The 18,260-nt window shown below is 42.5% G+C and overlaps 1 protein-coding gene across 1 annotated transcript; it reads right to left on the bottom strand.

Moving 5' to 3' along the window:
* Positions 1-3,433: 3,433 nt before the first annotated feature.
* LOC134540256 (protein Wnt-3a-like) lies at positions 3,434-15,092 on the bottom strand. Its single transcript, XM_063382888.1, has 6 exons — positions 15,050-15,092; positions 14,235-14,355; positions 13,149-13,309; positions 12,393-12,500; positions 9,943-10,214; positions 3,434-7,987 (listed from the first exon to the last, which is right to left on the bottom strand). Exons 1-6 carry the CDS (start codon positions 15,068-15,070, stop codon positions 7,786-7,788), a joined length of 885 nt encoding a protein of 294 aa, XP_063238958.1. The 5' UTR covers positions 15,071-15,092; the 3' UTR covers positions 3,434-7,785.
* Between the last annotated feature and the right edge of the window lie 3,168 nt (positions 15,093-18,260).

The raw sequence follows: 18,260 nt of genomic DNA on the forward strand, positions 1-18,260 counted from the left end.
CTGCCGAGCCTCCTCCCACTCCTGGCGAGTCTTGCCGCTTCCCTTCTACTACCCTTGGCGAGTCTTGTCGCTTCCCCTCCCACTCCTGGCGAGTCTTGCCACTTCCCCCTCCCACTACCCCTGCCGAGCCTCCTCCCACTCCTGGCGAGTCTTGCCGCTTCCCTTCTACTACCCTTGGCGAGTCTTGTCGCTTCCCCTCCCACTCCTGGCGAGCCTTGTCGCTTCCCCTCCCACTCATGGCCAGTCTTGCCGCTTCCCCTCCCACTCCTGTCGAGTCTTGTCGCTTCCTCTCTGTCTCCCCCGTATTCAGATGAAAGATGGATAATGTGAAAAAATTTCAACTTTAGAAAAAAAATGAAGTTATCATTGCATTCAAATTGAATTAATAAAAATAATATATATGTAAAATTGTAACACCTGATATTATGTTCCTAAAAAAATATAACTAACTTTAAATTAATTAATTTCGCCATCGGATCTTCCATGGCGGGCATGAATGTTCACACTGCCTGAGAGGGGGTTTGAACATAGGTCGTCCAAAGGTTGAGTGCTGGGGATCTAACCCAGTGACACTCGGTGGTCATAGGATATATCACCTAGAGGACCGGGTCGTTGTGCGTTTGGCGCAGAGGACCCTTACTTCCGCGCTGCTCGGTGGCTAGCTTGACCTTGCTCAACTTTTAGGAAAACACACAAAAAATTAAACCTTGATGCCACCTTGGAAGTCAATTTGCAAAAAAAAAAAAAAAAAAAAAAACAATGTAAAAACATATCATCAGAATGATGCCAAATAAACTGCTAACTTTAGGATGAGTGCAATAAAAAAATATTGAAATTTGAAATTTTGTACACCTATATGTACGAGCTGCAGTGCTCAGTTTTTCTATGCGTAGCTGTACATCACCTTATAATAAAAAAACTTAATGTTAAAAAAAATTAAAGTAATAAATTGTTTACAAAAATATCGTATTTACAAAAATAATTATTCACTTACTTTGAGAATTTCAAACCACATCTCTTAGTTGTTTACATGTACGTCGTCGTAGAAGAAAAGTACTCTATCTTAAAAAAATTCATCATCGCAGTTCTAGCATCGAAAAAAATTGTAGGGAAAATTCGACCGACACACTGACAATTTAATTAGGTAAACCTTTCGTTGAAGGCAAGTGATTGCACCTCTCGTTGGGTGATCACGAAATCCATTTAAATAAAAACTAGGCACGTGGATGTGTATGGTAACACAAAGAAATGATATGACGAAGTATATTCACGTTGCTTGTGAACGATGCAATTCAATTAGAGTACTTGTGTATTTGGCTTGATTTATATTACGTAATGAATGGTCCCTTTTTTTTAGAATTATTTTATGTATTTTAAAAAAAATGCAGTCGTGCAGTGTGGAATCGGCAGATAGCGGAACGTAAATATCTTGCGCTTTCGTAGTCCAGTTCCATTTTTTTAAGTTTCAAAGATCATATCCTTGAAAAAAATATATCCATTTAACAGCAACAAGTTCCGAACACAAAATTTTAAGTGTTTTTTACATTTTGGAAACATTAGGAAACTCCTTTTTAAGAGAGAGAAAAACAAATTGAGCGATGATCCTTCGTTAGATTAATATTAATTATCATACATTATTATATTTTATAATTATTCTGTGAGTATTTATAATAATTATTAATATGTTTGTTGTTGTTTTCTCGCACAGGAAACTCTGGCATCGTGGAGTAAGATCTTCTACATATCTGCAGCTTTCTCTAGTCTTCCCTACGTCGTGTTCTTCGTGTTCGGCTCGGCGGAGGAGCAGCCTTGGAACAGAGCGGAGGACACAGGGGTGGTGGTCGACGCGGCAGGCACAGACGCGGACAACCTGTCTGTGCCACGACGTGCGACACCCACGGGACCGCAGTCTGCGCCTGCAACTACGTAGCTCAGGCAAAAAGAACCATAAAAGCCCGCCCAGTCAAATGCGCGACCCTGATGCTGGTAAGACTGGTTCTTCTGGATTAGTGTGTTCTCGTCGCGCACATCCGGCGACTGCGAGATTTGAGCGACAACCGTAACATCATATTGCGGAGGAATTAAGACAAATATGTATCACGTGTCCCGTGAGTGCTTTCAAGAATCTATGTACCGAGATTTTCATTTCTCAAAATAATTCCGAAAACACGCGTTGCGTGTATTATTTTTCACCCTTATGAAAAACACAGTTTGAAAACGAAATACGGAAACAGGACTACTCGCGTAATCTTAAATGATTTTAGCAAACATTCATTTCTCGGACATCTTGAGCAGCCAATGGCGGCTAAGGAAGACTAGGAAAAAGGAGGGGGGGGGATAATCACCCGAAGAAAAGGACGTAGCTGCAAAAAAAAACTAAATAAGTAAGATAATATTATTATTTATTATTTTAAAATTTATGGTCTCAAACACATTGGCCTTAATAGTTCCATGAAACGTTTTAACACATTAAGTATTTAAGTAAGCATAAATATAAGACTCCTAAATAAAAACCAAACAAACAAAATTGTTCTCGGGTGGGGCTACTGCCCCCTACCGCCCCCCCCCCCTTTTTTTGGAGCCGAGATTGTGAGCATTTTTTTTTTTTAAATTGCATGGTTTCTTGTTTAGCTTTGCACACCGTGTGTGCTCTCGGGTAGGCAGGGGCCTTAAGGCCACTGTACAATGATCACACGTGGAAATCCAGTTTCGGGTGATTCCATAAAAAAAATGGCAATACGTTTGAATTGCTTTTGCAATGCATGATATTATTTATTACGTGTGTCTAAATAGCCTACCTCTTTGTTAGCAGTGAGATTTCAAACTTTCTTCTGCACTACAATTTTAAAAACAAATTGCAGAGTCTCTCTCATATGTCAATAAATAGTAATCCTTAGTTCCTACAAATATATCACTCTGATTCTTTTCTACAGCACATTAAATAGAAAACATTCTTTGGGTGATTGTCAATCAGCAAAACTGACCAAACTCTTATAGTTTTGCATTATTGCATCACTAAATTTGTAAGTGTGAATAATAGTAGTAAATAGGTACATGTCACACACTGACAGCTAGTATTTATTTTTTAATCATTACTGTAGCTACAATGAATTGTGATCTACGTAATATGCTTTCATGGGACTCTCTTACATTTATAAAATATTAATATGTGTATTTAATGCATCAGATGAAAAATAACTGGAAAATGAGTTAAAATGACTTACGTATGACGGTGCAATCACCTTTCTGACTTAAGGTTTTTAATCCTTAGCCACTTATAAATGCTATAACTTCGTATGGGTACTTTGTAATAAAGACTGTTTTGTAAGTGTACTTCGTTTAAAAAAATGTAACATTAATGTACTGTGTAATGAGTGACACCATGGGAAAGGAAAATTAAATAAATGTTTGGTTAGATAATCTAACCAATGTATAAGACAACATTTTGTTCTTTATTTTGTCAGTTAATGTACTTTGGAGCATGCCTTTTTGTGCTCGTTTGGAGAATGATTCAGTAGGTACCTACAGAAGAAAACATAATCACTCCAACCGGAATAAATTAGTACAATCCCAGGCTATTGCAGACAGAATATAATGGTAAGGCTCTGAGTATACTGTTCATTGAAATATCATTAGTTATCAAGCAAATATTTTTTTTTACAAACCTGAAAAAAATTGTATTAATTACATTTGGTTTTGTTCTTACATTCATAATAAACTAATGAACAGTTTTAATTTATCTCAACTTTCTGTTACAAACCTGACAAATACAGTAATATGTTGCAAAAGGTTTATTTTTTTTACTCACAATTCTGTACAGGTATAATATAATTATTACTATAATATTTATTATAAGACTAATCTTTCTTTTGGCACATAAAACGTTTACTTGCTATCACAAGCCAATAATATTTGGAAGCTCTTGCTTATGAAGTGTTCGAATGTACACACTCATTCTCTAGACATCAAAATGTTTGATAATGAAGGTATACCTACTTGAACAACAAAACTGCATAATTTTTTAGGAAGTTTATAAGTTTATTATCATATAAAATTAGCTGCATAGGTACTTTATCTGTAACAAAAAAAAATTGACTAACCATCAATTTCTAAAGGAATAACTGAATTGGTTACAAGTTAAATATGCAGCTAACGATAAAAAAAATGAATGATCAATAAGAAAGTTTCCTTATTAATGTTAATTCCAAATAATGTTAGAACAGAGCAAAACATTTGTTACTTTTTCTTTCATTCAGTTTAAAATATATTGTTTTAAATGAGCTCTGAGTAGCAAGAAATGAAATTACATTTGGGATTTTATGTACATAATGATATTTATGGTTTGCTAAGATTTTTTTAATGATTGTGTTGTCTTTAAAACATTGTTACTTGCAGTTTCTGCTGCGATATGTCTCTTCACTTTGGAGTAATTCCGACTGAGATTGCGGTACGAGAAATACATGCACAATTTTATAGATTACAAAGTCATTTTCCGAACCTATCATTTGAGAACTTTACAGGAATGCAGTAATATACAAACATGCACTTTCAGTATTTTGTAAGTGACGTAAATTCACACATGCTGACTTATAGTTTAAATGCTCAAATATTTCACATAAATATACATTTTTTTTTAACAAATTTACACGTTTAATTCAAATTCATTGTCTTAATACACACAAAATCTTCTTTTCTTCATTGTTCATCGACACACTGATGTTCTCTGAGAACTTGTTCAAAGCACTCACTGACACATGCAAATAAATAATACTCGTCTTTTAGAACACGGAAGCAAGTTAGTAAAACAGAGTAGCAATGCAAAAAGCATTCATTGCAAACGCACGAAACAACACACAATATTAATGCACACTAAGTAGTTTTTGGCTTAGAGAGCGTGTTCAGTATCACAAAAGAGAGGTTAAATCTGGTACAGGCTTGTTGCATGTCTGCACGTCATAGCATTGTGCCGTTCCGTAACGTAATGTTCTAAATATGTCGCATAATAAAAGCATCATTGCTCAGTTTTATGAGAGAAAAAAAGATTCTATGTAATATGGGAGTAGCTGTCGTTTTTTGCACAAGAAACACAACTAAAGTTTCGTGTAATGAAGTGAAGAAAGCATGGCATAAACGTAATCAATTACTATTAGAGAAAGAGGTTAAATGGAAAAGAGTGGTGTCTACGCAAGCTGGGCAACTCCCATCTCTTCTGCTTTCGTTAGCCGTGCTTTTTAAATATTTTAAATACGTTAAAAATTGTTCCGAGGACTTTAATATTTGCATACGGTAAGTGTTCTATAATTACATTCTTACGTACATAATTTATAATAAGAATGTATGTAAGTTCTGACTGTCTTATGTCCTGGTATCTCAAATAAGTTTGAATTAAATGACCTAATGTTTAGTAAACGTGATATCCGAGATTATATTTATAGATTCAGTATCTATTCTCACCATCGAACTATAAATGCCTGCACAATACTGTATTACTACGTACCAAAAGAATTTTAATTTTAACCCACACAAATAAATTTGTTGTGATTATGTTGGCCACAAAATTTACAAACAATCTCATTGGTTGTTGTATGTTACGTGTTGTGCAGTGTAGAATCGGCAGATAGCGGAATATAAATATCTTGTGTTTTCGTAGTCCAGTTCCGTCTTTACGTTTCCGCATCGTTGTATCAGTACAACGGGGCTTATTGGGATTGTGATAAAATACTGAGAATCTGTGAACTTCTGTGAGAGCAATAAAACCAAAGATAAAGGAAGAAATACGTGGCACTGAGGACGGTGAGAAGTAAATAATTCAGTAAAATCGAAGTTTTATGTTTAAAATAAAACACTTTTCTGTTCAAAAACGTTTTATAACTCTTTAACATTCCTGCATGTATTACAAGACGAAAAATATATCTGTGACAGAAAAATAATAACCAATCAGCTACCGAAACAGTTAAATTACCCTGGTATTTACAAACACCAGATTGTTCCTCTAAATAGTGAAATCAAAAAGGACCAATTAAAGGGAGTACTTGTCAGTGCTATCACCATTTACAATGTTGCTGTCTATGAGATGCAGAAACAGGTGAAAAATTGAGGGGTGTTCTACCAGAACTAATCACAATGTATTATTAAAACCGGTCGTGGGACTTACAAAACAAACCATAGAGTGCGGTATTGCATTTTTGGACAGGTATTTCAGAAGAACTAATAGTAATATATGATGATACTTGTATTTCACGCATGGGGCCATCATTAACTTGGGGTTTGCTACAGAACCGTCAGCATCAGCCGACGAAGTCCACACCACATGTGTCTGTTCACATTGGCACAGAAATGTGATTTAGTTAAGAAGATAACTAAATGTATAAAGTTGTAATTTAACAAAGTACTAATCAAGAACAAAAAACATTTAACAGAACTGAAACTAAATACAAGAGCTATTAGATTCCATAACATCAACAATTAGCCAACCGTGTACGTCATGAAATTTTTTTTGGACAATTAAATTGGAATATAAGATTTTCAGTGGTGGAACCACCAGTATTTTACTTCAAAGTTTGTACACTTAGGCAATCGATAAAATTGGCTTTATTTGTGGTTTACTTTGGTTCAACACCTGCAATGTAAAAATATTCAAAGCTTGTTGCAGCAATATTATAGCCCATTCAGGGTAGAACGTTTTAGATACTTTTCAGAGCTGTATCATTGCAATGTTTCTGCAACACTGCATCAAAGCAAAATGCATGAAATTTTTTTTTGCAGCTATACCTGGTAGGCTTGCAGCCCATTCAGAGAAGAACTTTTCAGATACTTTTCAGAGATGTGACACTGTAATGTTTCTGCAACGCTGCAGAAACGTTCCATAAAACAGTTGATTGTGGCATCACGGAGCCATGCAGCAAGCCTGCTCCAGAGGCGGACGCTGAGGAATGAGAGGGAGAAACGATGAGGGAGACAGGAAGAGGTAGAAAGGAAGGAAGGAGAGACAGCGCCTCCTCCTTATAGCGGCACATGTCGCACGGAGGGAGAAAAGAAGAGGGAGAAAGGAAGGAAGGAGAAACGGCGCCTCCTCCTTGTAGCAGCACATGTCGCACGGAGGGAGAAAGGAAGGAAGGAGAGACGGCGCCTCCTCCTTATAGCGGCACATGTCGCACGGAGGGAGAAAAGAAGAGGGAGAAAGGAAGGAAGGAGAAACGGCGCCTCCTCCTTGTAGCGGCACATGTCGCACGGGGGGAGAAAGGAAGGAAGGAGAGACGGCGCCTCCTCCTTATAGCGGCACATGTCGCACGGAGGGAGAAAAGAAGAGGGAGGAAGGAAGGAAGGAGATACGGCGCCTCCTCCTTGTAGCGGCACATGTCACACGGAGGGAGAAAGGAAGAGGGAGAAAGGAAGGAAGGAGAGACGGTGCATCCTCCTTGTAGCGGCACATGTCACACGGAGGGAGACAGGAAGAGGGAGAAAGGATGGATGGAGAGACGGCGCTTCCTCATTGTAGCGGCACATGTCGCACGGAGGGAGAAAGGAAGAGGGAGGAAGGAAGGTAGGAAAGACGGCGCCTCCTCCTTGTAGCGGCACATGTCGCACGGAGGGAGAAAGGAAGAGGGAGGAAGGAAGGAAGGAGAGACGGCGCTTCCTCCTTGTAGCGGCACATGTCGCCCAGAGGGAGGCACGAAGAGGGAGGAAGAAAGGAAGGAGGGACGGTATCTCCTCCTTGCAGCGGCACATGTCGCCCGGAGGGAGACAGGAAGAGGGAGGAAGGAAGGTAGGAAGGAGGGACGACGCTCAGTTGCAGACGTGCTCCTCCTTCTTGTAGCGGCACATGTCGCACACCACGTTGCAGCACCACACGAACCGGCAGCGGCACTTCTCCTCCACGTCTCGCACGCGGGTCTGGTAGCCGCGGCCGCAGCACAGCAGGCGGCAGCCGTCCAGGCCGGGGCTGGTGCGGTTGCAGAGCCTGCCCCTCGTGCCCAGGATGCCCAGCCTGTGGACACACGTGTCACCCCGTGTCTCCAGGTCAGGCAAGCTGGAAGCTGCACATCTGTGTGTGAAAGTTGCCGAGATATTAGTTATATTAAGTGTGAAAGCACTTTAATGTCAATGGCGGCTCTAGGATGTCTTTTCGGGAGGGGCTATCGCACGAAGAAAGGCCGTAGTTGCAAAAAAATGAAAGTGGTCAGATATTGGCCTTGGAATATTATTTACAAATTACAGGTTTCAAATACAGAACCTTAGTAGCTCCATGCAACTTTTGATGAGATAAAAGTTTAACATATGAAATTAAAATTTTAAGTAAACATAAATATACACTAATCGATAAAATTGGTCATGGGAGTGGCTGTCGCCCCCACCGCTCCCCTTCTGGAGCCGTGCTTGGTTAATGTACCATTCAAACCGAGTGCTAATAAACAAAAGACGGCAACTTAGCACCAAATGAACATTTTTAACTTTGTTTAAGCTTTTAATACAACCAAGTGTGGAGCTTCTAATGCCGCAGTAAGTGTAACCAAACTTTACAACAACCTAACCAAAACAATATCAAGCCATGAAACCCACAAGTACATGTGTTAGTTAAAAATTCTTCTGTGGGAGGTATATGACATGAAAGCATAGTGATATGTAGGAAAAATACGTGATTCTTGCTAAACTACCCGTTTAGAAGCAACACACTGTGACACCTTAAATGTATGACGAATATTGTAAGTGTTAAAAGTGAAATTTATAGTGTTTATGATTGATCTCATTTTCATAAATTCTAACGTATAATTTACATTTGCTTTTTTTAGTAAAGTTTATTTATAATGTTGCCACAATTACATCTATAGTTCCAAACTAGAGCAGTGGTCTCTGAAACATTATAATTAATTAATTAATTTGAAAAGTTAGACCCTAATAACTTTTACTTTTATATTATTTTTGTAATTTCGATTTTTAGTTATTTATCCAAATATTTGGCATGACAAACAAAAAAAAAATAACATGTTGAATTCAACAAAAAGCTTTTAAATATCGATACAAAAAATTTCATCCAGAAACTGTTTTGCAAATTATTGACAAATAGTTGAAAATCTATCATTGAGAAGAGTATGATGTATGTTCAGGTGTTATTTATTATTTAAGCGATTCCCATTTACAGGGTTTGTGTTTAACTGCAGTACATGTAGAACCGGTAACAATATAAACGAACGTTGGTATGCTCGAACGCCAGCCACAAATATTTTTTTTTCAACTCTGATACTGTCAACCGACTAGAACAACCCATTATCCATCCTTTTGGCGTCAGAAACTTTTTTTTTTCCTTCGAAAACGCTGCTTTAAAATTCGGGCTTAAAATTTTATTCCCATCGCACCAAATAAGTTACACTTCAATAATTTTTGTCATGACAACGTCTAATAAATCGTTGAATTCCGGCTACACGCATGAAACAGGATGACTCATTGTCCCGTTTCGCACATTATCCCGTTACGCTGTGTCACGTTACACTCATTGTACGCTTGCGCCGCATCTATCCCTCTTCCACTCGATTGGAACAACCATCGATTTGACTTTTTCGAGGCACATTAAACTTGAAACACTCCCATTCGTTTCCTACTTTTCCTATCATCGTCCTATGCTTAAAAGAATAACACAGATCGGAAGAAGTTAAATAGCAAACATGTATAAAGGTCATAGTTAAAATAATCTGTTCGTTAGAGTAATAAACATATTTTAATTAATGAGTGCAGAAAAAATAAAAGTAAATTTATCAATTAAATCGTAGATTTCATTTCACTACTTCTTTGTATCCATACAAAATAGAGATAATTCAATAAAAATGATTCAATTTTATTCATAAAAGTATGCAATCATTTCATCAATGTTTTGTTATGACGTTGTCACGTCAAACTATCGTCCGCGAACCGACAGAACACCGGGGTGAGAAGGGGGGGGGGACTCACGTGTCGTTCCTCTCGCAGTAGTCCGGGGACTCGTCCAGGAACACCAGGTCCGTCTTGTTGGGCGGCTTGAGGTCGCGGCTGGCGGCGCGCAGCTTCTTGACGCGGCGGCGCCGCTTCTCGACGACGCGCACGTGCGAGGCGCCCTCGTAGCGCGCCGCCAGGGCGTCCCCCACGGCGCGGAACTGCGGTAGCTTGCGCCAGCACACGCGCACGCTGCACGAGCCCGACATGCCGTGGCACTTGCACACGCGCTGCATGCGCGCCCGGATCGACTGCGCGCAGCACCGGCAACCCTCCCTCACCACACGCTCCCCCTCGACACACACGCATACCCTCCCTCTCAACACACACCCTCCCTCTCAACACACTACCCTCCCTCTCAACACACAACCCTCCCTCTCAACACACACCCTCCCTCTCAACACACTACCCTCCCTCTCAACACACAACCCTCCCTCTCAACACACACCCTCGACACACCCATGAATCACCCTTACCACACACACTCTCACCACACACCAACACACACCTTCAACACACACCCTCTCAACACACACCCTCAACATAAAACTCTAAACACACACCCTCAATAAACTACCTCAACAAACTAACTCAAACCACACCCTCAAAATATCCTCAACACAAGCTCGTCACACCCTTAACACACCCATGAAACAACTTCAACACACCCATGAAACAACCTCAACACACCCATGAAACAACCTCAACACATCTTAGAAACACCCTCAACACTCACTCGATAAACCCACAACACATCATTGAAACACCCATCAGCAAACCCTCGAAACACCCATTAACAAACCCTCAACACACACTCGACACACCCTCGACACACTCTTAATATGCCCATGAAAAAACCTCAACACACCCATGAAACACCCTCAACACACCCTCAACATACACTCGAAACACCCTCAACACACCCTCAACATACCCACGAAACACCTTCAACATACCCTCGAAACACCCTCAAAATACCCTCGAAACACCCTAAACACACCCATGAAACAACTTCAACACACCTTAGAAACACACTCAACACACCCTCAACACACACTCAACACACACTCAACACACACTCAACACACTCTCAAATCACCTTCGACGTGGGGTAGCCTACATCACAGGGATGATGGCCACAGCCGCAACCCGAACAGCTCAGAAATGTACAGAAATCAAAAGTTAGGTTAGGTTAGGTTCGATTGGATGTCAGGTTGGGTTAAATTGGGTCTGGTCTTTTTAAATTGTGTCGGTTGTGTCAATGTTGGTCGTGTTGGGTTAAAGTGGGTCGGATTGGGTTGAAGTTGGTATGGAAGCAATATAAAATAACTTCAAGGAAACCATGATAGGAACGTTACAACAAATCATATAACCAACCTACCGCAGGTGAACATTTCATTCATGGGATGCTATTTATAATTTCATGTTTAAAGTAAGAAAACGTAAAATTTTAACAATATAATGCTTAAATTAAACAACCCATAGCACAGTTGAGGTTCAATAACATTTCTGTAATGTTGCAGAAACATTACCGTCTGGTCGGGTTGTATGTGTGTTAGTGAGGCGGGATGATAAGCGCGACGCTCGCTGGTGCTTCTAGCGCGTTATCTCCTCTGGACTGGCGCGCAGTCTTCTCGTCGTCACAGGACAACTGTGAGATCTGAGCGGCGACCGTAACATTATACGGCAGAGAAATGAAGATAAAGTTGTAATGCAAGTCCATCAAGTGCTTTCAAAAATCTATACCGGTTGTTTTACACCCAAATAATAACTCCGAAAACACGCCTTTTTACCATTTTCACTCTTCTAAAAAAAACAGTTTAAAAACTTAATCCGAAATCAAAATTACTTTCTAGCCCTCACCGAATTCTTAAATGATTTTCGTAAGCAGACCCCACTGGGATATCTCTACCCGGGCACACACACGGTGCGCAGAACTTCACGATAAACAACTCGATTTGAAAACTACTCAAGATATCCCAGTGGGGTCTGCTTACGAAAAGCATTTAAGAGTTCGCTGAGGGCTATTAAGTACTTTTGATTCCGGATTAAGTTTTTAAACTGTTTTTTTTTTTTTTTTTAGAAGAGTGAAAATGGCAAAAAGGCGTGTTTTCGGAGTGATTTTTTGGGTGTAAAACGACCGGTATAGATTCTTGAAAGCACTTGACGGATTTGCATTACAACATTATCTTCATTTCTCGGCCGTATAATGTTACGGTCACCGCTCAGATCTCACAGTTATCCTGTGACGACGAGAAGACTGCGCGCCAGTCCAGAGGAGATAACGCGCTAGAAGCACCAGCGAGCGTCGCGCTTATCATCCCGCCTCGCTGACACCCGACACACACCGCTGACGAGGCGGGTGATTGCGGCTGTGTCCGCGGGAGGGGCGACAGAGAGAGAGACTAGCGGTAAGGATGTGGTCCTACCCTGCGACCTGCCTCATTGTTGTGCAGGTTCATGAGGCCCTCCGCCGTGTCCCTGCTCTCCCGGACGTCCGTGAACTCGCGGCTGAAGCGCTCCCCGAAGTGGATGTCCTGCGGAGGAAAGAGACGGACGTGAGGTTCCCGTCGCTCGCCCTTGGGCCCGGCATTCTAAGCAGGGGCGCAGCCAGGGGGGTGGGGGGGGTTAGGGGTTCACCCCCTCCTTAGCACCAAATATTTAATTAATTTCTTATTCATCACTCAAAAAAAATTCATATTAAAATTAATAAAATTTTTACCATTACAATATTTAAATTTCAGAACCGAAAACTGCTAAAATAGCACTATTTTACACCTTAAAATCCAAATTTTCCCTGGGGAGTACACCCGGTCCCCCCCGCTTTAATACGGGGGGAGGGGGGCGCATGCTTCGTAACACCCCCCATACACAAATCCTGGCTACACCACTGGTTCCAAGACACAGGAAACAAGGGTCCAGGTATGGCTTGGTTTCTGGGTTGTAGCAACGTGTACTTGGCAAATAATTCACCAAACGTTTCGGTCGAAATTGCTGGTAGCCATCATCAGGGAGCAGTTTACCTACTTCAGTACCTACCTCAGTAGGTAACTGCTCCCTGATGACGGCGACTAGCATTGTCGACCGAAACGTTGGTGAACTATACCCGCCGGCGGCACGTGACGGGTGGGTGTAGGAGTGTGGTAGAGAGGGGGGAGAGAGAAAGAGAGAGTCGGGTACGTCACCTCGGAGCAGCCGCCCCACTGCCAGTTGCCTCGCGGCTTCTTGCTGCGCACGCGCTTGTCGCAGCTGCAGTCCGTGAGGTCGCCCCGGGAACAGGCGCGCGTCACGGCGTAGGCCACCCCCGCCGTGGTCACTGCGTACACGTAGGCCGTCTCGCGGCTCTCTGCGGACCACAACACGCACGTTCCATAACGAGCCCTGGATACCCCTCACCCATTCCTACATGTTGCAACGTGCTGCATTGTAATTGCTGGGTCATTTCTTACCTACACTCTTTTTCAGAATGTTATTCAACCTGAAAATACCGGGTGTAATTATAGTCACTATTTTATAAGTCCAATTCTAAGCTTTATTTTATAAAATATTTAATATGTTTTTTTCCCTAGGGACAGTGAGGTAGGGACAGCCAGGTAGGGACAGCGAGGTAGGGACAGCCAGGGAGGGACAGCGAGGTAGGGACAGCCAGGGAGGGACAGCTAGTGAGGTACAGCGAGGTAGGGACAGCCAGGGAGGGACAGCCAGGTAGGGACAGCGAGGTAGGGACAGCCAGGGAGGGACAGCGAGAGAGGTGACAGCTAGTGAAGGACAGGTAGGGAGGGACAGTGAGAGAGGTGACAGCTAGTGAGGGACAGCGAGGGAGGGACAGTGAGAGAGGTGACAGCTAGTGAAGGACAGCGAGTGAGGGACAGCCAGGGAGGGACAGCTAGTGAAGTACAGCGAGTGAGGGACAGCGAGGGAGGGACAGCTAGTGAAGGACAGCAAGGGAGGGACAGTGAGAGAGGTGACAGCTAGTGAAGGACAGCGAGTGAGGGACAGCCAGGGAGGGACAGCTAGTGAAGGACAGCTAGTGAAGGACAGCGAGGGAGGGACAGCTAGTGAAGGACAGCGAGGGAGGGACAGCTAGTGAAGGACAGCGAGGGAGGGACAGCGAGGTAGGGACAGCCAGGGAGGGACAGCTAGTGAGGGACAGCGAGGTAGGGACAGTCAGGGAGGGACAGCTGGGGAGGGACAGCGAGGGAGGGAGAACAGTGAGGGAGGTACAGCGGGGGAGGGACAGCGAGCGAGGGAGGGACAGCTGAGGGACTCACTGACGGACAGCACGCCGCCGAAGATGGTCGTGGTGTTGCCGAAGGTGGTGCAGTTCCAGCGGCTCATGCGGAACTGGTGCTGGCACTCGTCGATGCCGATCCTCGCGCCCTGGCTCACCGTCTGCAACACGAGGACACTAGGGTGGCGTCACGCGACTAGGTGGCAGGCGGGTCGTTACCGCAGCGCCGAAATACCATAACGCCGAATGTCAGAATTGACCACAACGCCGACACCTATAGAAAACTGCTGTGTACCACAACGCCGAAATAACAACTGAATGAATTTGTGTGTGTTTCTTAAATGTACCTTACCGCCGAAATACCACAATCAAACCTAACCTTACCTAACCTAACCTAGCATAATATAAACTAACCTAACTTAACCTAGCCTATCCTAGCCTAACCTAACCTAACCTAACCTAGTCTAACCTAACCTAGTCTATCCTAACCTAGTCTAACCTAACCTAGTCTAACCTAACCTAGTCTAACCTAACCTAACCTTTGTGGCAGTCCTGCAATGACATTTTTCGGCGTTAGTGTATTTCGGCGTTGTGGTGCGTCCCCGTGACGGGTTACACTAGGCCCTATGAGGTTATATGAGACGACATGAGGTGTCGTTGGATGAAATGAGATGACATGATGTGCGGAGAGGCGTTAAGGTGCATTCAGATAATTGCACATTTTATTTTTAACAAAAAGTTATGATGGTATTTATTATGCAGTTTAAAGACAGATATAATGGTTTAATGCAGTTGTTTCGCCCGCGTGGAGATTAGTTAGTTTGAACTAAGCTTGCTGAAAATTAGAGTACTTACCAATACAACTTTCCTTGACATCAAGTCGTGGCAAGCTAGACTCAAGTTTGGATCAAATGTTCCTTGTTTATCTATGAAAAAATTAAAAAAATAAAAAGTCAGACTGTTTCAAGAGAGAAAGGTTTGTTAAAGGTCGGTCTCACACGCCATAAGAATTATATCATTTTTGTATCTCTGCTATTATTCGAAGGTTATCCTTATACATTTCTAACAACTAAAGATCTTTTTCATTTCATGTTTCTGTCTCAATTTTTTTTTTTTTTTCACCAAATATTTACTGAGTGTTAAACAATATCTGTTAAAAATGGATGAGTGTTGATTATGTGCTTTATAAGTGAAACTTCACATTCCAATTTTCCACCTGAGCGATAAAACAAAATATGCAATATTTCACTCGGACGATAAGACTGAGCATACTATACACCATCGACAGGAGAGCATTTTCAGCGGGCTGCGAGCAGCGTAACGGAAAATGCAGCACCGTAGGGGTCGCTTCTCTGACGCTTGCCTGAGATAGAGTGGGGAGTGTCTGCGCGCTCAACATTTCATTCTCCCCTTCTCCGCCATCGAGCTCCCCAGTCCAAGGAGTTGCTCATCGCCCATAAACTGACACTTCCACGTGGCCTTTTTCTCAGCTCGAAAATAACGTTCAGTAATTATCTGGTGAGAAAATTGCAGACCAAAAAAAAATTTTAAGCGAGCTATCGTGGTAAATTTACAGGGTGAGTCTAGTCAGGGGCTTATCTGTGCTAGCGAGGCGGGATGATAAGCGCGACGCTCGCTGGTGCTTCTAGCGTGGTGTCTCCTCTGGACTGGCGCGCAGTCTTCTCGTCGTCACAGGACAACTTTGAGTTGAGAAAATTAATAGAAAGGTGTGATGCAGGTCCTTTGACCGCTTTCGAGAATCTGTACCGGTTGTTTCATGCCTACAAATTTTTTCTGAAAACACGCGAATTGGCCATTTTCGCTCTTCTAAAAAAAAATGCAGTTTTAAAAAAGGAAATACGAGGATTGAATTACTCAGCGTATTCTTAACATGCTTTTCGTTAACAGACACGAGTGATATCTCGAGAAGTTATCAAATCGCGTGTTTTTTTCTTCTTTCTTCCTTGATTTGAAAACTACTCAAGATGTCCGACTGCGGTCTGTTTACAAAAAAAAAAGTTTTTTTTTTTTTTTAATTCGCTGTAGGCTGATAAGTAGTTTTGTTTCCAAATTACGGTTTTAAACTGTATTTTCATACCTTCATTTCTGTACCAATATAATGTCACAGTCGCGACGGTAACCCCGGAGGCGGGGACAAAGTGAGGTAGTGGTGAGGAGGGCGGGGAGGAAGTTTTTTTTCCCTAACCTAAGTTAAAACTAAGTGTGTAAGGGAGGGGTCTAGGTAGGGAAGACTAAGTGCGTCTCAGGGCAAGCCCTATACGCTCTAAACATGCGGGTTTTTAACCATGCAGAAAAGGTCACGTGCATCATGTGCTAGGAGGGGATTGGCCAGCCATGGCAGACGTTTTTGCCATGACTAACTCCCCTCACTCTTAATTCTAGACTAAAACTAGATAAGTTGGGCCCAGGTAAAACCTCCATAGACAGAGGGAAAACCCTGGGCACATACATGCGGGATGCAAAGGTCATGCATTATTACAAGCAGGTGGATTACAGGAATAGAAGGATGGTCCTGGAAGAAGAGTGGGGCGTGGTAGAAGTTCTACTATGCAAGGGGTGGGGCACTTGGACTTTTAGTCCGCATTGGTTTGGTCAGGTCTGGTCTTTTTGGGGGCGGCTTATGCCGTTTCCCGTCGTGATGCCAGTTAGCACTCATTGTGGCTGTGCAATATGATCGTGTAAGTGGGGCGGTCGCGAACTGTGGCGTCGGACTAAACTCCAGAGTGGTGACATAGCTTCAGGTCGACCTGTCGCCAGTAAAAGGCTGTCGGTCAAGTGAGGTAGCGGTGAGGAGGGCGGGGAGGACGTGAGGTAGAGGCGTGGAGGGCGGGGAGGGAGTGAGGTAATGATGAGGAGGGCGGGGAGGGAGTGTGGTGGAGGTGAGGAGGGCGGGCAGATGGACTCACCGGCAGCACCTTGTCTCCCCGGGAGCACAGCTCCTGCTGCCTGGCGTCCAGGAAGCCCAGCTGCTGGCAGCCCTCCCTGAAGCTGCTGGCAGACTGCTCAGTGAGGCTCTGCGAGGCGCTGGGCATGCCGAGCAACCTGCGGAGCAACACGCACCGGGCCCTCCTGAGCAACACGCACCTGAGCTCTCCTGAGCAACACGCCGCTGCAGGAGTTGCCGCCGTCTTGTCGTGGCCCTAAGTTGTGTGTTTCTTACGTTGTGTGTTTCTAAATTGTGATCGTTCTAACTTATGACAGTTATAAGTTACGTGGCCTTTTTTCCAAGGTTTCTAAGTTATGACTGTTCTAAGTTGTGTGTTTCTAAGTTGTGATCGTTCTAACTTATGACAGTTATAAGTTACGTGGCTTTTTTTCGAGGTTTCTAAGTTATGACTGTTCTAAGTTGTGATCGTTCTAACTTATGACAGTTATAAGTTACGTGGCTTTTTTTCGAGGTTTCTAAGTTATGACTGTTCCAAGTTGTGTGTTTCTAAGTTATGTGTGGTTCCCGTGGCCCTAGACCCATGGCCTCCACATTCGTTTACGGGCCCTGGACCCAGGATCAGAGACGCCTCCCGCCCCCTCCCCAACAATTTTACACTCACGCGCTACATTATAACTGCATGGTTATTTCTTACCTATCACTCTTTTTCAGAATGTTATTTAACCTGAAAATACATGGTATGATTATGATTACTAAATTACAAGTCCAAACTAAGATTGTTTTATGAAATTATTTTACTTTAAAATAATCACAGCAAGTATTTATATATATTTCACACACTGAGATAAAAATGGAAATAGAAAAATAAAATTAGCTGTAGGTGTGTAAAATCTTCTAAAATTTAATCCGATGGAAAAAAAATAGTGAATTTTTTTTTAGTTTTTAAAAAATTACTATTGTGAAACATTTAAAAATAAACAGGGCTTGGCCAGGGCCCTGTACCCAGGGGTCCATCCAGCCCTGCCCTTGTGGGGGTCCATGCCTAGACCTCTAGGTTTGTTTTTCAAAAATTCTGTTTATTCATTGAGTAAGAGAGTACAGAGGCAACGAGGCCAAATATATTCAATGATGATGATGATAATAATACACACAAAACTG

The sequence above is a fragment of the Bacillus rossius genome, chromosome 16 (assembly GCF_032445375.1).
Source record: "Bacillus rossius redtenbacheri isolate Brsri chromosome 16, Brsri_v3, whole genome shotgun sequence".
NCBI classification, from domain to species: domain Eukaryota; kingdom Metazoa; phylum Arthropoda; class Insecta; order Phasmatodea; family Bacillidae; genus Bacillus; species Bacillus rossius.

Excerpts from the sequence above, each read along its gene's own strand:
- LOC134540256 (XM_063382888.1), bottom strand. The coding sequence starts at position 15,070 with ATGTCAAGGAAAGTTGTATTG. Across the intron at positions 13,310-14,234 it reads CGGCGGCGTGCTGTCCGTCA|AGAGCCGCGAGACGGCCTAC; the intron begins GTGAGTCCCTCA and ends TGTGGTCCGCAG. Across the intron at positions 12,501-13,148 it reads AGTGGGGCGGCTGCTCCGAG|GACATCCACTTCGGGGAGCG; the intron begins GTGACGTACCCG and ends TTTCCTCCGCAG.